At 39.9% G+C, this 24,814-nt stretch overlaps 1 protein-coding gene and 1 long non-coding RNA gene across 13 annotated transcripts in view; one reads left to right on the forward strand and one right to left on the reverse strand.

Moving 5' to 3' along the window:
* Positions 1-12,407, forward strand: part of LOC116153024 (uncharacterized) — a 344,527-nt gene extending 332,120 nt beyond the window's left edge. The window contains exons 7-9 of one of the 2 annotated variants that reach the window (XR_010380594.1): positions 1,461-1,511; positions 10,787-10,967; positions 12,117-12,407. This is a non-coding gene — a long non-coding RNA (uncharacterized LOC116153024). The remainder of the gene's footprint in view (positions 1-1,460; positions 1,512-10,786; positions 10,968-12,116) is intronic. The other variant, XR_004136693.2, reaches the window with a different exon arrangement.
* The window catches only part of RBMS1 (RNA binding motif single stranded interacting protein 1), a 203,493-nt gene that overhangs the window by 37,264 nt on the left and 141,415 nt on the right, over positions 1-24,814 (reverse strand). For all 11 annotated transcript variants that reach the window (XM_064484843.1, XM_064484842.1, XM_031451526.2 and 8 more), the window contains exon 3: positions 4,538-4,596. In XM_064484843.1, coding sequence (XP_064340913.1) covers positions 4,538-4,596 — 59 coding nt within the window. The remainder of the gene's footprint in view (positions 1-4,537; positions 4,597-24,814) is intronic.

Below are 24,814 nucleotides of genomic sequence, written 5' to 3' on the forward strand. Positions count from 1 at the left end.
GTATAGCCATTAGATACCCAAAGTATAAAATAATTAATAATTAGAACTTGGTGAAAATTATCATTACTTATTTACCTAAGATATGGCTCATAATCTCCCTTCGAAATAAAGGAAGGAGGGGAAATGGCTCCAGAAACCCAAGATAGTTGTTTCAGCAGTTCATGTCCTAAAGTCTAAAAGTAAAACAAATAAACAAATAACCTCCTAAGAGAGGCCCTGGTTCAAAACTTACTTACCCACTGCTTTTCAAACATTTTTAATAAGCTAGTCAGCTATTTACGCCGGTCACCACAAATCAAAAGCAGGAAATCAGGGGAAAAAGGGGTCGGGTTGAAGGTAAGACTGCTGCAAAATAATATGAATGGTATCTAGCAGTAAAAACTAACAGCAACTAATGAAGGAGGAAAAATATAGAAAGAACAGGCCTCACGCAGCATGACAGCAACAGCTCCATGAATCTCAACCTCCCATAAGCATCACTGTATTAAAATAAGCAATCATTGATTTTTCACTGTGATAACTCTTAAGTTATTGAGAAAAGGTTAAATTATATTTAGCACATTGTTGAAAAGATCAGGGTACCAGGCAAAAACACCAACAGAGATTTCCTTGGGACTCAAACCTATCATAAAATTAATTTTAAATGAGTAAGGATATTTTGAAAAAGAAAAGCCCTGTTTGGAGGCTGCATAAAAGAGAGACCAGCCCTATTGTTTATTTATAGATATGATAAAGCTACAGGAATTCAGACAGGAAGGAACTAGTGTCAAAATAGACAAATATACATATCAACAAGACCAAACAGAAACTTTGGAAGTAGTCCAAGGATCAGTCGCAGTATTAGTACCAAAAATATTGCCTAGTAACAACATTAGTGGACTAGATTATTGATTACAGAAGTTGTAGGAGATTAGGGTTAAAGCTGAAACAGGAAGCAGCTTCCTTCTATTACTTGGACTTGGACTGGAATAGGACAACTTGATTTTGGCAGTGGAGAAAAAGCCAGATTGGAAAGAAAAAGAAGAGGCTGATCCAGGTAAAAGCAGAGAATGCTACCCAACAGCCAGGTTAGAAATCAGGTTAGACATAATTTGGAATTTTTTAGAAACTGGTTGTTAATGCTAACATGCAACTCACTATGAAGACACACACACAGGCTCACATATACTATCTCACTATGTATTTTATTACCAAAGACAACTCAAGCAGGTCATAAATGAACATCCAACTTACACTGAAGAGATGTAACTTCTACTGATGAATATTTAAAACCCCTTCTTTAACTCTGCTGTTGTAAATAAATTACAATAAACAGAAGATCTCAAATTCGATGTTAATGTAGTTGATGTTTGTATCTATTCAGGTACTATTAGTATTATTTTATATTATTTTCTTATTAGGAAACATTCATATCGCTGCATTTTAGCTAACAGTTTACATCCTCTTCTGGCCTTTTCCAGCGCCTACCAGGTAGCTGTTTCGTAACTATTTGCTGAAAACAATTATAACAGGTAAGCGTGCAACCTTGTGCTCTTTCATTTTCTCTATTCTATTACTTTCAAGAGTATATAAATGAGTTTCACGGGTTCCATGGCTTCATTATATAAATACATATACAGTTATTTCTGAAGGTGGGACTCACTAAGTAACACAGCATTCTCTCACTGCATCCCCGAAGGATGCTTCTCAGGTCTCAGGATCAGGAACAGTCATGGACCTCCTGCTTCTTGGGTTTTCTTCCACATTGAGATTACTGAATCATGTAAACATATATGTTTTCTATTTTTGCTTTGGCAATGAGGAAACACAGGGCCATTTCTCTAGTAAGTGGACGTGTCCTGCTCTTACCCCCTATTTCCCCTTTGATCTGACGGATCCTCACCCATATTACGCGCGTATGGGTTCTGGTCCTACATGCAACTCTGTAAGCATTGATGATTAATCCGTCAGTGTCGCAATCAAGCCTCTGTAAGCTTATTTATTTATTTATTTATTTGGCCTGAATTGTCATATGTAACAGTGTTAGAAAACATTTAAATACCTTTTGTTAAAAACTGACAAAAATTTAAATGTAGAAGAGCAACTGAATAGTGAATTTTTTAAATTTAACAACTACATTAACATGTTATTCAGAGCAATGTTTCCTTCAGCTTAATTTTGTCTTTTGGATAGAGGCTCCAAACCATGTTTTGTGACAAGAAATGTTCTATGACCTCTAATGTCTCTAACTTCCAGGTATAAAATTCTTTGATCTGTTCAATCTCAAAAAGTTAGTATAAAACACAAGCACTTTTCATTTACACTAATCTGTTAAGCATTAACCTATATTCATACATCCACCTGCCTACCTTCTCAAGTCCTCTCTCATGTGGCTCACATGTAATGTCTTTATTATGAGCTGCGTTGTGTTATTTATTCTCATTTGTCCTAAAATTACTTTTTTTTTTCAGGAGCGCTTTCATTCTCACTTCCAGAATTTTATAAACCCATTCTTGCTTACTTTCTCCCCTCACCCACTCACCCCCACACCAGGTATCTGTTGATATTCCCTCCTGAGGGGCCTGGGTGACCCCAAGAGCCTTAGAAGGTTTTTTCCTTCTTTAATTTATTTATTTAATGATAGTACTAGGAATTGAACCCAGGACCTCGTGCATGCTAAGCAGGTGCTCTACCACTGAGCTATACTCACTTCCCAGAAGGTTTCTATCATTGCCCCCACACACAAGGCCGTCTCTCCTGAGACTCAATTCAGGAGAAAGTCTCCAGGAGACACGTATCCAAGAATTCTGAATTATTCCTCTCCTAATCTAGGAGTGCCACAAATCTCCCCACTTACCTTTGGACCCTTCCCAGCTATCATGGGTTTGTATCATTATGATAAGACGTTAAGTTTGGCATTAGGATTTTTTTATCCATACCCTTTTCTAGATCATGCTGAGCATTTTGTGGAATTCTGGTTTCTAGACAATAGGGTCTCACTGGAGAAGAGTATGCAACAGTGGTTTTCAGTGTAGAGATGAGGGGGACACAACAGGGAGGCCTCTAAGTCCATTCTCTCATTTAACTAGGGCAGCTCTGCTTTTTAACATGCTGATCTGCTGTGTGAGATTTCTTTTGGGGGGGGAGGGGTGGGTGCGGTGAGGAGGAAGAAAGGTAGAGTGAAACTATAAAACCACTGTCTACTGTGATTTCTCTCTGTGTCTGAAACAAATGCTTGAGATCAGCTTCCTGTTTTATGCCTGCCAAGAGTCCATTTTTTGGTATCAAACCAAAAGATTTTTTTTCTGTGTCCCTGCTCACCCAAATCATTTAAAAATATGTGAAACAAGACTAATCTGGTAACTAAGTAAACATTTCAGTGTACAATTGGACTCTCTCTAGTTTAATTCACTTAAATTATTGAGTACCACTCTCCATAAAGCATTGCTCTATTCCCTGTCCCAGGGCAAAACTGCCTTCATGTGCCATGTTGATTAAACATGGGCTTAGATATTTGCCACAATAGTGCCTTTAAATTCAGGAGCTTTGAAGAAGAGACAGAAATACAATGAATCACTTCAAGTCTAGATTAAAGGAAACTGCTGGCTTCTAAGGCGAGGCCCCACCATACCATAGGGTTCATTTATGTTCTTTGCCTTTTTCACACTGTGCTAAGCCTCAGCCGTCACCACTACTTGAAAAACTGGGGTCTAATTAATGAGGAGATTTGCCTTCTCTGCCTATTCCTGTCAACCTCATTTCAATTCATGGGGTCAGTAGTTAGACTCAAAGTCAGCTGACTCCATTCTTCCCCTTTCCTAGAAATCACATGCCTATTGTTAAGATGCTGGATCATTAAAAGTCAGAACCGCGGCACATCAGTGCTGCCTTCTGTAGATGCCCCCTCTTCCAGCTCATGGAGCCGGATGAGCTCATCCTAATTACACGGAAAACTGAAGGTCAGTGCATCAAATTAATGCAGCAGCATATTTCAAAGGGGCGTATGACCTCCCCTCCCTGTTACAATTTGGTCAGTGAAAATGGTTCTCTCCTCCCTGCTGCCAATATTGTCAACAGGCATTCAAAAGAGAACAATTGGGAGTATTGAAACATGTAATTAAGTACTGCTTAAAACTACTCTATTCTAATTAATAGAGCCAATTTGCACAATATGTAATCTTTTCAGTTCTTTAGTACAGTCCAGTGGTCTTCAGTAAGCAGCTCTAATCTCCTCAGGCCCAGGAAAGAAAAGCTATTTTCTAACTCTACTCCCCCTTTAAAAGCAGGGGATAAATGCCAGCCAGTATTCTGCATGTTCACTCCACTGGCGTCAAATCTGGGACTCTGGCAAACTGCTAGCTGCTGCTGGGTTTCCAGCCAAAACTCAACCAGGGACAGTCGTAAGCAATATGCTGACATTGTGCAAGACAGAAACTGGGTGACTTATAAGATTTGGTTTTTAATAAATGGAGGTAGTTTTGAAATCAAAGATCAGGTTTAAAATTCCACTGTTTCTCTAGAGCTATGATTGAGCAAATCATCAGCCAAGGAAACATACCTTTGCATTTGTTTGTTGTCTTATCCAAAATTGCCTTCGTGGAGACTATTTTCCCATATCTAAAAGGAAGAAAAAAAAAGGGAAAAAAAAAGAAGTTATAATCGAGGAACCCTTATGAATGTCTAAGTACAGCGAACACACCCACTTACCAAACATCTGCATACTTTAAAGTACAAAATGTTCTTTGCTAGGGGACATGAAATGAGAATTCAAAACACAAACTAAACTAAAAAAAGGGGAATGGCTAGGCCTCTCATTTGAATCTTTGGATTACAGTTTGATAGGAAATCAGGTACTTAACTGATAATCTTGGGACCAAAAAAATGGAATGTGAGCTCTATTAAAATATAGTTTGTCTTCCAGTAACACTATGTCTGTGGTAAAATACGAAGCCAGAGGCAAGACTACAGAATCGTTAACAAAACGTACTGTGATCCTAATCCTGGCGGAAGCTGCCTGCATCCTAGCTACTCACTTTGCACCTGGAGGCAGCACTGCAGGGGTCTGGATTACTCCAGAAGGGTGCCTGTGCGTATATCTTTAACACACTTGATGTGTTTAAATATTTTAAAATGTGATGTTTAAAACAGGGCTTTTGTACTTAAGATTCTGATAACTGTTTATAAATACTTTTATTAACACCTTTTCTTTTTAAACGCTGTAATGCTATTGTACTCACCAATGTGTGCGTGCACATGTGTGCAGGAAATAGGCGGTAAAGAATATAAAACAACGAACCAAGGATGATTAAGCGTTAATTTTGTGAAGCTTTGTATAAGGATGTGTTCAAATTCCTTAGCATACAATAGAAGTTGGGGGAAGAAGGAAAAACATTCAGAATATTAAAACTGAGTGCACTCACTGCTACTGAAAAGATAGGGGCAGAACAGTTTAAACATATGTACTAATCCTACATTCCTTCATAGTGACCAGACCATAATGTAAAGTACTGCTATCTGTATCTGTCTTCTAAAAATTGAGAAAAATTTGAAAAATAATTTTTAAACATTTTTTATTGAGTTATAGTCATTTTACAATGTTGTGTCTAATTCCAGTGTAGAGCACAATTTTTCAGTTATACATGAACATATATTCATTGTCACATTTTTTTCACTGTGAGTTACAAGATCTTGTATATATTTCCCTGTGCTATACAGTATAATCTTGTTTATTTATTCTACATATGCCTGTCAGTATCTACAAATTTTGAAATCCCAGTCTATCCCTTCCCACCCTCCTCCCCCTTTGGCAACCACAAGTTTGTATTCTATGTCTATGAGTCTGTTTCTGTTTTGTATTCATTTTATTTTTTAGGTTCCACATATGAACAATCTCATATGGTATTTTTCTTTCTCTTTCTAGCTTACTTCACTTAGAATGACATTCTCCAGGGACATCCACGTTGCTGCAAATGGCATTATGTTGTCGTTTTTATGGCTGAATAGTATTCCATTGTATAAATATACCACATCTTCTTTATCCACTGATCTGTCGATAAACATTTATGCTGTTTCCATGTCTTGGCTACTGTAAATAGTGCTGCTATCAACACTGGGGTGCAGGTGTGTTTTTGAAGTAGGGTTCCTTCTGGATATATGCCCAGGAGTGGGATTCCTGGGTCATATGGTAAGTCTATTCCTAGTCTTTTGAAGAATCTCCATAGTGTTTTCCACAGTGGCTGCACCAAACTGCATTCCCACCAGCAGTGTAGGAAGGTTCCCTTTTCTCCACAGCCTCTCCAGCATTTATCATTTGTGGACTTTTGAACGATGGCCATTCTGACTTGTGTGAGGTGATACGTCATTGTAGTTTTGATTTGCATGTCTCTGATAATTAGTGATATTGAGTATTTTTTCATGTGCCTATTGATGATTTGTATGCCTCCATTGGAGAATTGCTTGTTTAGGTCTTCTGCCCATTTTTGGATTGGGTTGTTTGGTTTTTTCTTATTAAGTCGTATGAGCTGCTTATATAATTCTGGAGATCAAGCCTTTGTCAGTTTCATTTGCAAAAATTTCCTCCCATTCTGTAGGCTGTCGTTTTGTTTTACTTAGGGTTTCCTTTGCTGTGCAGAAGCTTGTAAGTTTAATTAGGTCCCATTTGTTTATTCTTGTTTTTATTTCTATTGCTTGGGTAGACTGCCCTAGGGGAGAACATTTTTGAGATGTATGTCAGATAATGTTTTGCCTGTATTTTCTTCTAGGAGGTTTATTGTGTCTTGTCTTATGTTTAAGTCTTTGATCCATTTTGAGTTTATTTTTGTGTATGATATAAGGGGATGTTCTAGCTTCAATTATACACATGCTTCTGTCCAGTTTTCCCAACACCATTTGCTGAAGAGACTGTCTTTAATCCATTGTATATTCTTGCCTCCTCTGTCGAAGATTAGTTGATCAATGAAAAATAATTCTTAAAAAATTACTGGGTCTTTGGGAATTGCACATAACATACTTCACGCACCTGAGCCCTTTCCCTCAATTATACACGGCAAGTTCCAAAATTTTATTTTCCTATATATTGACTTTAAAAAATTTCACATTTTCTCTCATATTACTTCTCATGATTGCTACTGAGGACTAAAAAGACCCTTAAAAGTTTTAGGAAACGGAAGTATATGCACAGCACTTTAAAACATTTTAAATGTTGCAGGTTTCTACTCTATGCATTGAGCCAGCTGAAAGAGACTGATCTAGAAGAAACAAATGGCTCGGGCCACCTCTCTCCCTTGGTTAATTTTCACTCTGTGTAATCATGTAATCAAATGATTACTAACTGGGCATGAAAGTAAAGATAATTTAAGGTTCAAATGACAATTACATCCAAGAGGCATAATGCTGCACAAACACCTTCAATTCCCTGTAGAGTTTCTGAGTGTTTGTAACAACCTTAACACAAATCACTGAGCTTACAAAATAATAATGTAAAAAAAGTCTGCAAACCAGAAAAAAAATAAGTGATTTAAAGACTACCTTTTAGCAACCATTTATCTACCTAGGTTATTTACATGCTTGCTATTTCCCAGTGCTCTCACTTTTGCACAAGTTTTAGCTGAAAACGCTTTTAGATTGCATCCCTGCCTTAGTCCCTTCCAAAAGTAGAGAAGAAAATTGGTATGACTTCAAAGTAGGCTAAGGGGATTCAGAGTCACAGAGATTAAGAGACTTTGCTTGGGGTCGCAGAGTTCAGGATCTTTTGTAAGCCACACAGAAGGAAGTAACTTTGGAGAAGGTCAGAGACTGGCCTTCTACCCTTCTGGTTCTGCTATCCACTGTAATAATGGGAAAGAAGACATGGAGAGATGCAGATGTGGGAGGCAGGAATGAGGAGAGGCTCTTGGTAGCACAGATAATCCATGCAACACTCTCTTCCGGTTTGGTCTCTTTCATCTTTGCTCCTCACTTTTGACGTTACTCCTCACTTACACACCTATCCTCTAGGACCCTCTCCCAGGATCTCATTCCACCTTTCTGGGCACTCATTCAGTGGCTTTTTGCCCATTCAGCTTCCCCGCTCCTTCCTTAACCAAGTACTTTTGTCACATTTAATAATCAGTCCTCAACCATTTCCTACAAAATTATTCCAGTGCTATGGATTTAATTAATGCATCTTCTCTGATGATGCCAGTTTCTCCATCGTGGGTTTTTTGTTTTGTTTTTTAAATCTCACCAAAACTTTAGTTTTTATCTTCCTCTTTTACTTAACTATCTCAGTGTTTTATTAAGATATCCAAATATCTAGTGAAATATTACCTCATGCTCACTAAGTCCTATCCCCAAAGAACCTCAAACACATCTTTCTGTCTCACAGTTCTTGCCTCCAGCCTCTGGTCCTTCCAACCCCATCTGCTGCATTAATCTGCCCTAAATATTACTTAAAACCTGGCTCTGTCATCTCTCCATTGCCCCTTCTATCCAGGCTTGAACTTAAAGAACCTGTTGGAACATTATCTTTTCCATGAAACCATCCCTAATCTCCTCAACCATTCAGTGGGCAATTTTATAAAAAAAATCAGAAAGGGAGTTACATTTACTCAGTTCCTACTTATGTTCTAGGCACTTTGTATATGACCTTATTTAACTAACTTCACAATTTTAGGAGGTAGGTGTTGTTATTCCCATTTTTGCAAATGGGAAAACAAAGGCTCATAGAAGTCTGAGCCTAAGATCTTGCCTAAAACACCAAAGCTCAAAAATAAAGTCCTCACTGTAATTTATCTGTGAAATAATTTTGAGAAGCAATGTTTCCTTTATATACTCAGAGTATGAAACGAGAGGAACAAAATGAAAAACCTCTTCTATTAAGGTATTGGAACAGATTTATTTTTCAAGCCAAAGCAAGTTTTTTGTTTGTTTTAGACACAAGAAATAAACATGTGGCTCATGGCTGAAGAGGTGTGTGTAGGTTGGATGGGGGTGTGTGTGGGAGAAGAGACATTTGTGAAAGTGATCAGTTTTACTTTCTACTGTGGTTTTCACCATGATCTGTGGGTTCACACTGAAAGACCATGACTTCCCAGAAAGTCAGAGCAGTTTTCACTGTCTGTGAGATGACTGCACACTGGCCTCCCTGAAATCCATGTGTCAGGAAGATGCTTTTCTGGAGTTACCTGAGGGGGCCTGAAGGGTTTTCCTCTCCTACGACATCTTCTTTTGTGAGCTGTCCACTCAGTTATGCTGCTCACGGCACAAGAGGCTCTCATTAAAACACAGACCCCTGACCTGGAAGGCAGAACACTTTAAACTACTCAGGCCCTGGCAAAGTTAGCTTCTTAGCGGCTGATGCAGCCACCACGTTGTAGGAATGGGGTGTTCTTCCGATGCCATGAGGAAGGAACTCGAATATGGCGGGGGGGCAGAGAATCTGTGCAATGGCACCTCGAGGAGTGAAAGGGGGCGATGGGCCAGAGTGGTCATGTTCCCCTGCTAGTTTTATCTGCAGTAAGGGATAAGGAGCGCGGTGGGGAGAAGTCATTACAGATGATTAACATTTAGTCTAATTCTATTGTTGATCAGAAGTGCCTGCAAGAGTAACAGGCATCTGGGTAAAAATTCATAAAGCAACTAGGTTTTCACCTTCCCCTGGTTTCTATATGCAACTTAATTCGTAGGGAAAAAAAATCATACAGTAACAGGGACTATGATGTATTGAGGAAACAGACCTCTTGACTGGCAAAATTTACGCTCTAAGAACACCAATGAGATGCATGCCCAAGAAAGCAAACTGCAGAATTCGATGGGGAAAATGTGGATATGAAGATTCTTTGGATTTTACCCAACTTCCAAGTAACAAGGCTCAGACCCCCAGCCCTGGCTACCCGGAATATAATATCCTTTGCCTGGAGTAGATAATCCACTCCAGCGGAAGCTCTGACTGTGGAAGGATAAGGAGTAATTAAGAGATGTGACTACAGAATAATCAGAATTTCAAAGGGTGAGGATAGCAAGTAAAAACTCACATTCAAACCTACTGGCCCAAGTGAACCTGGCTGATAAAACCTTTTGCTTAGACTCCACCACAGTTTCTTTTGTTTGCACCAAAGCTTTAGTTATTTCTCCCCCATTTCCATTTTCTTCTCTTCTTTTACCTGCTGTAATATGAAACTAAGTATATTTTAGTTTGTGCTTAGTAAAACAAAGCTTGATTTTCTCCTCTGCCCCCCATCACTTAGTCCCTCCTCAATTCTACCTTTTTGGTAGTTTACTATAATTATAAAAGAAATGCATATTTGTTATAATTAGAAGACAGAAAAGTCAGTGGAAATACTAAAATCACCTCAAGTTCTGGATATGAATGTTAAACCACTGGATAAGAATGTTAAACAGATTGGTATGTATCTTTATAGACTCTGCCCATGTGTACACTTGTGTGCGTACATGGCACGCACATGTACACACACTCTCTCATCTACTAGAGAACTTATGGCTTTTGAACATTCCCCAGTTTCAAGTCAAGACTCTGGAGAACGGAGTCCATTCCCCTCACCACCAACAGATGGCGATAAGGTTGATGAGTTATTTTAATACCGGTGATTCCAGTTTTAAATTCACTTAAGGTACCATGCAGTCATTGGTAGTGTTTGTGTTCATTTATTTTATGAACATTATGAAACTGAAGAAAAGCAACTGAGCTTGTGGAAAACAACAGTAAGAAAAAGTGTACACTTACAATGTAAACAAAAACAGGTATTTTAAGTTTGAAAAAGGGAAGGTTATTGCTCAAGCATATAGGATGTTTGCTTTCGTTTAACAGCTGAACTGCCTCTGAGGAGCAAAGAGAAGCTTACGTATCCTGTGAGAAATGCTATTCCCGTGTAAGTGACAATAATGAGCAAGGAGGTGGCACAGGGGACTGAAATGAGGGGAAAAAACCGTTACAACTTCTGACTGTGTGGCTATCGAGTCAACATCCACATTAGAAAGCTCATGCCCTGGTGAGTTAATTCAGGGGAATAACAAGGTAACAGCCTACATTTATACCTATTTTATGCCAGGCACCGACTTAGGCCAATTATTTTAATCTTCACAACAACCTTGGAGTAGGTGAGGTTTTATTCTCTGTGTAGATGTGAAACTGAGGAGCAGAGTGAGCAGGGGACCCACTGAAGGTTACCCAGCTGGTAAGTAGCAAAGAAGGGAGGCAGAAGTTTGCCCTGACCAGCCATGTTTGACGACTGGAGAAACTCTGGCTGCCGACCACAGAGTGCTGCAGAGGTTGGGAGCAATTCCCAACTGTGAAAGTGCACAGCCCCAAACAAGTGATAAGGATGAGGGCAGACTCTGTAACAACTAAAGCCTCTTAGACATAGCTGATAGCACTCAAAGTTGCTACCTGACTTTCCGAGTAGACAACATTGTTCCATTTGGAGTAAGAGCCCCAAAGAACAAATGTATTGGGGAGGAGGAGGTATGTCTGGCTTTAAAGCTTAGGAGGAGTCACTCATGTTAACTCATGTAACTATTTGGTGGGAATGAGGGTGGGAATTAGGCGCCAGATCCCATTCACTACTGCAGACTTGTGGGAGAAAAGAGAAAAACCTTCGCATACTTACACCTCCACACAGACGATACTGTAGAGGCAGTGTTCCTACTTGCTTTTTTGCTGCTTTATCTTTTCAATGGCCTCCTAGAAAAAGGGGTTCTCCTAAAATTTGCTCTAGCTTTTCTAACAGTAGCTCAACAGGGGAAGGAAAAGAAAGTGTAAGTTACATTCATTTTGCTAATAGAAAAGTTTGTTGGACAATGAGGTCTAAAATTTGAAAGCAGAGGAGTCATTTACTTATGTTTGAATCTTCACTACCTGAAAAATTCAGCTGGTCCTGTTTTCTTTATTTACTTGGTACATGAAGTGGTGAGCACTTGAAGATGAGGTCCAAGACACGTGAAATTTTAAAATTATGCAATCAGTATCAGACAGATTTTTTAAGACTTTACCGTTTTGGCCTTGAAGATTTTTCAGTGTTTCTATGAGACTTCTAAGCATACAAATATTAAAGGTATCGAAAGATACTCTATTTTAAATTCTAGTCATTTTGGCTTAACTCTTACATTTGATAACTGCCCATTCCATTTCGGTTGTACAGCTGGATGTGCTTTGTGATTCCTGGTACGTGGGACAGAACAGGAAGCTACATCTGATGCGGCTAGCATCGGAGCCAGGGTCTGAAGGAGGAAAACGTTTGGCAGGAGAAGCTGCTGCAGCCCAAAAGGTCAAAATCAAAACTGGAGCTGAAGGTGAACGGAACACAGGAAGGACAAGTACAGTTGAGAAGGAGGTCAGACCAAGAAATCAAGCCGCAGATATTTACAGCTTGTCTACAGCACGCCCTTCACCACCTATGAAAAATACACAAGGTGCCATTCCTGCTAGCAAACGGGACAGTGGGGGGGGGGGGGGGGCGGGGCGGGGCGGGAGGGATGCGGGAGAAATTTTTAATATTAAAAAATAACTAAGAATACTGAGATCCTCAATGATGAATGCTAAATAAAGGAGGGCATAAATGTAGGATGAATCAAGTTTAGCAAGAAAAACTTTGGGGAAAACAGAAATTCAGGTAAGCCATAGAGGACAATAAACAGAAGAGTGTGTGTAACGCAAGCTGTGTGGGGACTGACAGAAGCCAAGTCTGGAAAGGTCCTGTAGGGCCTTGGGTTTGAGGAAAAGGGGTCAGGGAACAGAATGTGGCTGGAGGTTTTGCAACTGTAGAATGATATGATGAAAGCAAGATTTTAGTAAGATTAATGAAAATCTTATGGCTAGGATTAGCAGAGAGAGATGCCACATTTTTGGTTTATTTTATTCCTTTTTTTCGTTTTTTCTTTTTGGCTCTTTGTACGTAAGCAATAACACTCAAATTCAAGAAGTTAAAATGGAGGGATGAGAGAGCTTGGTGATACATGGAAAGGTTCTAAAGGACAAGGAAGTTTTAAGATAGAAGAATTCTTTTAACTAGACTCAGATGCTTTAAGTTAGCACCTGAGAACAATAACCCATGTTATCTGTGCTATGGAAAGCCAGTGGCTTGTGTCTGAATGCAGAGGAGAAAAGGAGTCAACCACGGTTCACTTTTCTCAACTATCCTGGAAAGGACAGTGAATTTCAGCCCCAGTCCCAGACCTGGAACTTGCAGATTAGAGATGATTCAGCAAAAGCGCACACCATCCTCAAGTGGTCCAACCCTTGGCTAGCCTGGCTGCTTTGCAACATGTGAGCTGTTGGAGAATAAACTACAGGAGCTTTGGGACAAAGCATCACAGTTTTGAAGAGAAAAAATATGTATCTACATATCTAGTTTTTCATAACATTAAGATTTTAAGATAAACACATCTCTTCAGAATATAAATAAAATTGGTAAATTGCACCTAGATTTGGGATTAATATAGCCTCTTTTGACTAAATGCAGAACCATTCCTGCTACTCTGCCTTTTCAAATTCCTGCTGGCACAGCTAATCTATTATAAATGCTACACAAAACTAACAATTGATGCTGTTTATTGCTTGTATGGTTTGAAGTAAATAATTCATATAGAATGAACATTAAAATACCTCCTTAGAAATGGTTAAGATGCATTTTTGGCCATATTTTATGAAAACCTTATACCTCTCTTCTAAATAAAAACCTCTTTTCTAAATAAAAAATACACTATAAAACATTTGATTCATTACAGATTTGCTGTTATAGCTCAGTATCCAGTCTATTATGATCTGCAATCAAAGTAAAGTAGCTTTACACGATTTTATGGTTTTTTAAGAGCACACAGCAAAGGGTCACTGACACATCTTATGATGATATTTTTGCCACAAGTCACCATACCGGAGCACTTACGGATGCAGTCACAGATGGCCAGACCCAAATTAGTGCTCCCAAGTACTAATGTGTCAGAGGAAAAGAACACTTGCTGAAAATTTTGCAAGTAAAATGTAGATTATCTATCATAAAAATGAATCCCTTAAAGTCTCAAAACATTGATTAATGTGTGACTTTTAAAACAAAGGCAATTTGATTATAGAAAGCAGTCTTTTACTTCTGTTGAATTTATGAACTGGCAGTGATATTCTTCCTGGCAGATAATTTTCTTCCTCTCCCACCAAAACCTGTAATGCATGTGCTTTGCTTTGACAATCTCACCTTCAAGTTGATGTGGTTACTTTGCTGTATCAGAAGGAAGACAACATTATATTGGAAAGCACATGGAGAAGCCCAGAGAGAGACCTCTCCTCAAGTGCTCATTCAGCCGATGACCAGCTCTGTGACTCTGGTGTGGCTGTCTGGCCTCAGTGTCCCTGTCTCTATAACACCTATGGCGTGACAGCGTTGACCTCATGGCACTGTTGTTAAAGGGCTAGCACATAACAGATATCCAGTAACAAATAAATGTTATTAACCTTTTCTCCCACCCTGCTGGAATTATCTGAAATAATGGCACTTCTAACGCTTACCGTTTAAGAGCACTAAGCTAGATTACCCCTCTCATCTTCATAATGACGTTGTCTGAAGCTGCAAAATGTTGAGAAAATGCAGACCTTCCATTTTTATGTTTACTTTTCAGTACTGTTCTTTGCATAATGAAACCTCTCAATATATATTGGTTGAATGAATGAAACATAAGCATGCAATATAAATTTTTTTCCCCTTAAAGTGTTTGGTGTGGGGAACTGAGGGAGGTTGGCAGTTGGAAGGAGAAGGGAAATACTACATCTTACCTTGGAAAATGAACATGGCCTTGTAGTTTATCCAATTTAACTTATAAAAACAAATAAAGGAACCAAGGTAATTAAGGAGTTTAACATGGAATTAAAAAGTGCTACCAAAAAGAAAACTGTAAAAGGTTGTTGGGGGAAACAAATACAAAAAAAAAACAAGAAGAGTTTTGGTTCCTAGATTGCTTTGCAAGTGTCTCTAAATTTGCTGTTCCTTTTAAAAAGAAATCAAAACTAGAAATCTTTTACACACACACACCACCAGAGAACTGCGTCAGAGTCTGTAGAAATTGAATGCATTAAACTCTAACACTGAAAACCGTAAATGCCTGCTTCATTCAAAACAAGAACAGTGTGACAGAGAGTAAAAGTAAACATGCTCTCTGAAGCAAAACAGAGTTATCTGAAACTATTAAGACAGAGTGTGCAAATTACCTAGAAATTTCTCTTGATTCAGACATGAGCTAAAAAAGGCAGGAGTCAAATTGGACATTTCCTAGACTGAACACTAATGTTGGCATTGATCCAGAACACAGCACCAGTGTATTGATTTCCAAACCCCGTCAGGCCGTCCTTTTCTACAGTAATAAATCCTGACTGCCCCACGACCTTGAAAAGCCCGTCTGAAAGGGAAAATGATATCTATTTTACTCACTTCAGCTCTAAGAAATCTGGGGACATAATATAAGTGTATCATTAGTGAAAAAACTCTTGGGCTGGGTAAGCAAGGAAATGCTGATGTAGCCTGCCAGCACCGTTGATGTTTCTAAACTTAGATATTTCGTTCAAGGGTCACTCGTGACAATGGTCATGTCTCTTTAGAGCGGAACTGATGGAAAATGATAAATAGGGCTCCCACACTGGTTTCCTACTGGTTTGTTTGCCTTCGAACAAGACTGTCCTTAGACACTGCAGATAAAGATCAGCAATCATTCCACAGAGTAGCACAGCTCAAAAAATTCATCTTAAAATTTATGAAAATCAGAGAGGAAGCATCTTTATGTGAAAGAATGGAACCAAAGAGAACCAAATGCTGTGAGTTAACTTTAGTATCAGTTTCACAAAATTACCATATTTCAAATGAAGGCAGTACACCTCCCTTGTCTCAAGACAGCTTGAATTCACTGCATTTTCCAGAAGGTGCAAGTTAGGGGGCTGTGAATGGAGACTGGGGCTAAAAGTGCTTCTTACATTCATGACATACTCAGTAAGGACTTTCTAATCTTGTTTGTTCTGAGAAATCCTGCATAATGGGAGAGGTGATGGTCGAATCCTTAAAATAAAAAACTAGTTTCTAGAAAACAAAGGCAGTTAAGGCTAATGCTGATCTGAAGAGAAATTCCAGAACAGATGGTAAAGTAGAAGGTTAGAGAGACTGTTGAAAAGAACATGCCCCAGTGATGCCCTTCAGAGCCAGTTAGGCACACGAAATGTTGGCTCCTTCTACTCTGGAGGGTGGTGAGGAAGGCAGGGCTGCTCGGGAATGCTACGTGGTGTATTTTGATTTGAGCAAAATAAAAATCATTGCTTGCTCGTGGATCAGATGAGGGTATCTGGGAAGAGGAAGTCTGGTTTGGATGAATGGATAACTAGCTAAAGAAGTGACAGAGCTAGTCTGATGGTCAGGGTCACAGTCAGAATGGAGGAAGTGTCCAGTGATGTGCCACAAGGCTCTGTTCTTGGCCAGCACTTTTCAAGCACCTAAAAATGCCATAAATCAGGTCACTGATAGCATACTTATTAAATATACACATATCCCAAAGCTGGGGAGGATGATGAATGTAAGATGTCAGAATTAATACCTGGAAAGTATGTCAACAGGCTAGAATGAATTCTTGGCCAAAGCCAACACTATAATATTTAATAGGGAAAAATAAGTCTTACATATAAGTTTCAAGGGGGGGAAATCAACTGTATAAATTTAGGGAAAGCCTTGGCTTATTCACATGAAAATACCTGGGGTCTTGATTAGGAGCAAATTCAATTCTTCCAAATGAAACAGATTTAGCTGCACTGAGAAATACATGATCCGATCATGGAAAGAAATTACGTCTTTGGGCTGCTTTGTTCACCATTCCCTGAAACCCACCACTATGGGTTGAACTGTGTCCCCCTAAAAACATGTCCACAATCCTCAGCTCCAGTACCTCTGAATGTGATCTGATTTGGAACTAGGGTCTTTGCAGACATAATCAAATTAAGATAAGGCCCACACCCAATGTGACAGGTGTCCTTTTAAGAGGAAAATTTGGACACAGATAAGAGACCTGGGAGAATGCCACGTGATGACTGCGATGGAGATGGGGGATGCAGCCGTAAGCCAGGACACCAAGCAGCCGGCAAACCACCACGAGCTGGAAGAGGCAGCAAAGGATTCTCCCCTACAGCTTTCAGGCGGAACATGGTTCTGCAGACACCTTAATTTTGGATTTCCAGCCCCCAAAACTGAAATACTAGCTTTGTTACTTTAAGCTACCCAGTTTGTGGTACTCTGTCCCAGCAACCCTAGGAAACTCACTGAGCCCCAGGTGGCCTTCTATCCTATACAAGTCCCTGTGCCTGCCCTGCTCCATCTTAATTTCCTGACCTTCAAGATGTTACTTCACAGGGAAATTCAGTGTCATTCTGCAAGACTCAGTTTAATGGTCCTCTCCAGCAGCAGCAAGCCTTTTCTGACCTTCCCTGACCAAGCTACGTGCCGCCTCTGCACCTGCCCAGGGCCGTGTGTCCTCACTGCCTCTCGGTGCAGCCCTCACCCGCTGCCGCATCACCTCCCCATCTGCGTCCCCATTAAATGTGCGCCCCTGGACTGCTTTCCTCTTTGTCCATCAGGCCCCAGCACAGCACCTGGCAAACAATAAAGAGTCAAAATCCAGGAGAAAGGAGGGAATAAATGAGTAACAATAGCCCACTTTCACTGAGCGCTTTCCACATTAAACACATTTGTTCTAAACATCTCGTTTTCCCTGGTCTGAGCTCTTTCAGAGAGGAGTACAGCAGACAAAGGTCTAGAAATCGTATCCTACGAGGAAGGAATGGCTGACAGCCTTGCAGATGCTTACCTGGAAAAGGAAAAAAAACTATACAGCAGTCCTGTCTGAGAACAATCGCGGAGAGCTTGCCACCACCAGCAGTGTTCAAAGCAGGGCTGGGTGACCACGTTGGGGCAGGGACGCGGCTGCGGAGAAGGACTGCACAAACACTAACCCAGGGAGGGATGCTCGCCAGGTATAAACAGACAACAAAGTGCTGTGAATTGTTCAAACATTTAAACTTAACCTAAGTACTTCTCACACTGTTGGTATGAAGTGGTGGTAGTAAATAAATAATGGTATTAAAAGAAAGAAAGAGAAAAAGAAAGAAAAAAGCAAGCAAGCAAGCCCCTCTGGTATTTTTATGAAAGTGATGAAAGATGGTAGTTATTTCATTTTGTCTCCTTTAAAAAAACAAGTAAGTCTATACTGGAGCCTTAACCCTAATTATTTTTGTTCAGTGTATTGGTTCTTAAAACTCCAGAATCTGGGGAACCACTAAACTATGGTGGGTTGGCAATTGGGAAGTTGGTATCCCTGCTTTGAAAAGAAGACTGGCCTGGATCATCAATCAGATTAATGTCAATAAGGATAATGGTTACATCATTAGGTAAAAGAATAAAAGCAAAAACATCCTTTAAAAAAGCAATACCACACAGAATTCCACTTATTTTAATTTCAAGTTATAAACTGGGGTAAAAAATAGCCCAATAAAATCCTGTAAAATCGTGTATGAATTGACCGTGCCCCCAACAAAAATACACATAAGAAAAAAATGAGAACAGGGAGGAGACTTCTGATTAGCTCCGCTCCCTCCAGGTCTCTCTAGGATTGGGCCGAAGTGGGCGTTGTCATCAGCAAGATGCTCCTTGCATTTCCTGTAACCATCCTGCTGAATGACCAGAACACAGCCCTGAGCTCCCCTGACTACTTGCTTCCTTCAGGGCTTACTTAACCTTGTCTACTTAAACGGTCAAGGTAAAATGGGTCCTGAACAAAAATGCATCACTTTCTAGATCCTCAAAAGCGAGCTGAGATCCTAGCGATGCTAGGAAATCACTGAAGACATGGTGTTAAAGGAATTAACCAGAGAGTTTCATCACACAACAGTTTTACATATATAAACACACACACATACACCAGAGTTCCTTCCAGGTAAGTGTACAGTTCTTTATACTTTCAAGAGTAAGTGTAGCTTCTCTGGCATTAAAATGAGATTCAAACATAAGGCAACCCAGGGGGAGGCGAACTCCCTCTTCCCAGACCCCATCCCAGGCACTGCTGGGGGGTGATGGGCGTGGGAAGGACGGGTAGGCTTTCTTTGAACTTGAGTTGAGAGTGAAAACAGGGAATGGGAGGAAGGTTAGGGATAGGACATGATTATCTCTCCTGTGCTTATCTGACAAATACAGACAATACATACAATCTCTATTATGATCCTAATGATACAAATTCCCACTCTCTTGTAAGAAACATAGTACCTGTTTTAGAACACAGGTGAAATACGATGTCCTAAGTAAACATTAAGTACCCTTTCCCACTACTTAACAGTCCAGAGCTTAGCTTATCAAAATATTTCTCTTTTACTTGGGTCTGCCCTCACCGGACCAGCGCCTGTTTCAAATTGTATCCAGAGGAAGGTGATAATTGCCCCCTTAACACCCAGGCCTACCCTGGACTCACTAATTGCTCCAAACCCTACCCCGTTTCCTCTTACACACACCCAAATGCGGAAAGAAAGCAGAGAATGGCCTGAAGCTGCAGCTCACTTCCTAGAACTGACTCCAGGCCCCTGCCGAGCTGGGCACCTCGTTTACAAAGGCAGTGGGACAGAAACGCAGGGCCAGGACAGTAGGGGGTGAGGGGTGGACAGGAATAAGCACTTTTAGGTCCAGTAAATGAAAAATTAGATTTCCTTCTAGTGACTGGGCGGAAAATACAAGAGCTGCTCAATTAGACGAATCAGAGAAAACCTGCAATGTAAATTTCAGGAAATGACAAATCAGGATATTTAAAACTGACAAATGAAGCCATGCAACTCTTGAGCATGAACCTTGAATGGTGAACCTTAAAGAAAACAGAAAGTGCAATCATTTTAAATAGATGAAAACTTGAGGGGTACAGCACCCATTCTGGTACCATGTGTAATGAGATGCCCACATTTGTAAATCCATCGTGGCAGTGATAGTTATTTTGAGGGGTCACTTCTATAAATGTTTTCATCCTTTTCAATGAGGAACCCTCCTTTACTACTCACAGAGCATTTATCTGGAGATTAACCTGGAGATTTCCATTTCTTTGACACAACATTACGTAAGAAGGTTTTTGCAGAAAAGGAGAGTAAGATGTAGTAACGTACTTTAGGTCCTCAACAAAATATTTGAGTAAACAGTGAGCTAATGAATAGGGAATCTGTATTTCTAAAGAGTGTGTGACGAACATGTAGGCAGTTAAAGTAAGAGCCAGTAGAGAAGTTATGACAAGTGCTTGATTTCTAGGATAAACTTTTTAAAGAATTATCATATTTGGCATTTTCTAAGGGCTTTCACGCACATGTCTCATCCAAGCTTCATGACAATCCGGCCAAGGAGATCGGTTGTGTCCTACAGAGGAAGGAAACTGAGACTGAGGGCAAAAGTGACTTATCTTCCTGCTGTGCGCCAGTGCAAAGGAATCAGATAAGGGTCTTTGGTAGATGGTTGGTTACAAGAATGAATCTGAGTCAGGCTCCTCCTGCGGCTCGCTAAGTAGCCAGTTCCAGTGAAAACGTGTATTAAGGAAACCTGTTGGCTACAATGGGAAAAGACCATTACTAAAGCCAAGTTTGGACCTGAGCCACGAGGAGTGTGCTGGGCCAAGGAAGCAATGCAGCACAACCTTCTTCTTTAAGGAAGCAAAAACATTTAAATCCAAAATCCATCCCTTTAGTCACCCTTCCAGGCTAAGTTTAAAGCACAAATTAAAAACTTATACTAATAAAAGTAGAGACTCCAAATGAGAACATCACCTCTATGAACACTTATTTCTGTGATCATCTACAGGAACTACCTTCACTTATTCACTGAATGCTCAGTTATGTGCATTTATGCTATGAGTTGCACTACTATACGATTTCCATGGAAGGCATGGTATTATGTATGTTTTATATTCAGTGTAACATATGTATACTATTACATCAATACTGTAATACTTAAAAGAAAAAAGTAGAAATGTGAGATGATGTAGGGGAAAACACAACTCCTAATTATAGCCTTTCACCCAATTGAAAAAGCTACAATGTATAGCTGAGACTTTATCTTGGAATGGGGAAAACAAAAATATTTATCTCAGGAAAAAAGAGCCAAAGCCCTTCAGCTAATCACATTAACAAAAAGCAAAGTAATGAGGATTAAATTCTATCCCAATCCACTAAGCAGGACGAAAAAGGAAGAAAAAGAAATGTCTAGAATCTAAAAAATACGATTTATACACATAAGCTCAGCAAGAGAAAGAAATGGTTTCTGGAGAAATGGCACATGACCTACGCATCACCCAAAAAGCGGCTGAGAGAACGCGTAAGACATTATTTGGGGGGGGGGGGGGATTCTTTTTTTTTTAGTGTAGGTATTTTATGTTACTAAACTAATCAACCAAGTGAAAAACAGCACAAAAGTATACGAGGCTTTGCAGTACCGTCAAGCTTTACTCAGAGTACCGAGGAGCAGGGAGAAAGAAGGCAGCACGAATGTCCAGGAGCATCCAATTCATCAAGTGGCTGAGCCTCTCTCATTGTTACAACCACGCAGCACACCTGAGACATGACAATTACAGGACAGCAGCCTCCTAGGGAACTGTTCAAATTGTTGCGTGTGAAAAATGGTAATGTGCCGCAGACAACAGCGACGATCAATTTCTTGACATAAACCGGTTCTACTCTTGCCAAATGAAAAGAAGGAAAGCTACAGTGTGTGTGTTCAGGGTTCCTTTTCATTTGTTCTCAAGTGGAGAAGGTAGAGGATGGATTTTTGTAAACTCCTGGCTAATTGGGCTTGCAATCCTGATGTAACTGTATCCCAGGTAGCCATGCCAATTAAAACCTTTCCAGTCAAGGAAGACTCTTTTCCCCAGGATCTTCATTATGCACTTGTATAGCTACACGTGCTGTTAACTGCTCTTGCTTTCCTTTTGTTTCTAGGGCAGACGTATGGGTTATTCATCCTGTCAGCTATTCCATGCCAGGTTCATTTATTTATTTCTTAGAGTCTTCATGGCTGGCAAAGAGGACAAGACAGTCATTAAAAACGTAAGTTGCAATGGTCACCAAGTCTGATACTCTTCTGCAGAGACTAGAAATTAATTCAAACCCGACCCAAAGCAGGTTAGGATATGCTCTCACCTATCATTCTCTCCTGTTACTTTATACTGAGCAGCTCGTGTCAGAGTGTAAAATTCGGTTGTTTTTCCTTTTCTAATAGAGATAACACACTTTGTCTATCATACTGGCAAAGATGATAACCACAACAAAAAGAAAATCCCCAGGTGGAGAGAGAAATGGCCAAAGAGGCATACACCTCTGGTAAGAGCAAACTGGTCATACTTGGAGGGCAATGTGGAGCAAAAGCTAAAAACCATTTCTGCTCAGGAAATTATTAAGATGGTATACAAAGATTCCATGACAAAGATTATACAGAATAACTGTGAATTATCTAAATATTAAGTAAACTACAGAATAGCCAAGGGATGGGAAAAAAACACATAATCAATGATACTATATGTCCTTAATACAGAGACAGCCCATGCCTCTGGGACAGAGGGAACGAGATACTGTATTTTGTGAGATACAGACTGTGAAGAAATCAGGCACATCCCGCAACCTTCTTTACTCTTGAAATACCTAGACTGGCACTGTCCAACAGAAATACACGGATGCAAACCACAGATATGGCCCATATATGCACTTTTAACTTTTGTAGAAACCACAGTAAAAAGAAATATGAAATTAATTTTAATATTTTTTGACCTACATATCCAAAATATCATCGATTCAGCATAGAATCAATATACAAATAATAAAATGTTTAATATTTTTTCTCCTAAGCACCTGAAATCCCATGTGTATCTTACATGTCCGCACATCTCAATCTGGACTAGCCACGTTTCCAGCACTCAGGAGCCACATGGGCTGGTGGCCTTCGTGTTGTATGTACAGATCTCAATGTTTATGGGCTACTGTGTCTTTGGCAGTTTAACATGTCCCTTGCCATGGGACACAGGAGCCCAGCACCGTGTAAATCATGGCTACTGCGGTTGGCAACTACTATTTTAGATTGTTTATGGTAGTTGCTTTAGAATGGGGACAAATTACGGCAATCATCCAACTTCTGGAGTTATTTTTCTAACCTTGGCTGTAAGGGAAGTAATAAGCATTCATCTTTTGGGGCTAATCTTTGAGAATATCTGAAGAGCAAGGTATACCTGGAAAGTCCTGACAGCACTGTCTTTTTGACTGACTTGGTTAAGATTTTACGGTTACTCTCATAGTATAAATTAAACCCTGTGGCACACACACCACAAACCATTCCACAATTCTTCCCTCGTCTCCAACTGTCGAGGCTGTGAATGAGCTTTAATCATGTACTCTGAGTGGAATGAATAGCATATAAGACAGGATCGCACGTCAGAATGGTACATTTGTTTGATGAGCCTCATTTCAAGAAAAAAATTGGGGGGTGGGGAACCACATATTTACTCCCTATCTAACAACAAGGAACTGATAAAATCTGAAGTCAGTCAGTCTTACTTTTCTCAAGTATCACATTTTATCACATTTGCTACCACATGAGGTTAGGGGAGCAACCAGGGAGCGGCTAGTCTTTAAGGTATTTTTCTTGTAAACTGAAAAAAGGTACCCTCCGTGGGAGGAGGAAATCCCTCCGGCACAGGACTTGGTGACTGAGTGTGAGATGGATTTCAGTCCCACACCCACGTAACGGGTATTTCCTATGCAGGTGACAATGTCTCCAATTGTACGGGGGTCCTGGGAAAAATTTCCCAGCTGGCACACTGCAGCACACGTGGGTAGCAAGCTCTGGGGAGAGCAATGAGCTCAATGGGTGGGTTGTATATTTCCTTCAGGCACGTCAGTGCCAAGAACACTATCCTTATAAAATACTGCAAACTGGTGACAGCCTCCTCATGGACAGGTGAGGCAGAAAATAAGGAGCAGAAATCCAGATTTTCAAAAATTAAAACTGCTATTATACATATAACTTGGAAATTAAAGTTTCCAAGGTTAAGGCAGTTCTTAATATGAGTGGATACATGGTAAATTTAATAAAAATGTTTTCCATAAATCTTTATATGGTACATAATAAGCAATTCTGAGAGAATGTATTTAATAACTGGAACTGATTAATCACACACGTTTTCCTTCCTCCTCTGCTATAACTTGGCCATAACAGAATACAGAATACTCAATTTAAATTTTATGACTGCACTATGAAAAATGTTACAGTACCTTCTACTGTCCATATGAATAGGATCTAAATGAAAAGAATGTGCAATAACTTCAAGCTAAACTCATCATCTCCCCAACCAAACCTGATGTTCCTCCTATGCTGGGAAAGCAGCCATCACATCCTGCTGTCTATCCATCAACTATCCGCCCACCCATGTATCTATTCACCCAGCTCTCTCTCCATCTATCCTTGTCTATCGTAAGTTACATCTTGCTTAGGATAGGAACCATCCCTTATTCATTCACTTCTCCTATACATCTACCCACAATGCCTTTGGCACAGTGGGTCCTCAATAAACAGTGCTTGAACTAATTAATTTAAAATCAGGTAACTGTGAAAAGAAAAGAAAAGGTGGTGGCCATAAGGCACAGACAACAGGGTGAGCACAAGGGAACATCCAATCACCACTCCACACTTAGAAGAGGAAAGGCGAGGGAAAGGAACCAAAGAAACCACATTTGTTCCATGCCCCATTTGTGCCAAGCCCTGGCAGAGGAACTTAGCATATGTTATCTCACTTAATGCCTCCACTTTATGACTGAGAACACTGA

The sequence above is a fragment of the Camelus dromedarius genome, chromosome 4 (genome assembly GCF_036321535.1).
Source record: "Camelus dromedarius isolate mCamDro1 chromosome 4, mCamDro1.pat, whole genome shotgun sequence".
Taxonomy (NCBI): Eukaryota; Metazoa; Chordata; class Mammalia; order Artiodactyla; family Camelidae; genus Camelus; species Camelus dromedarius.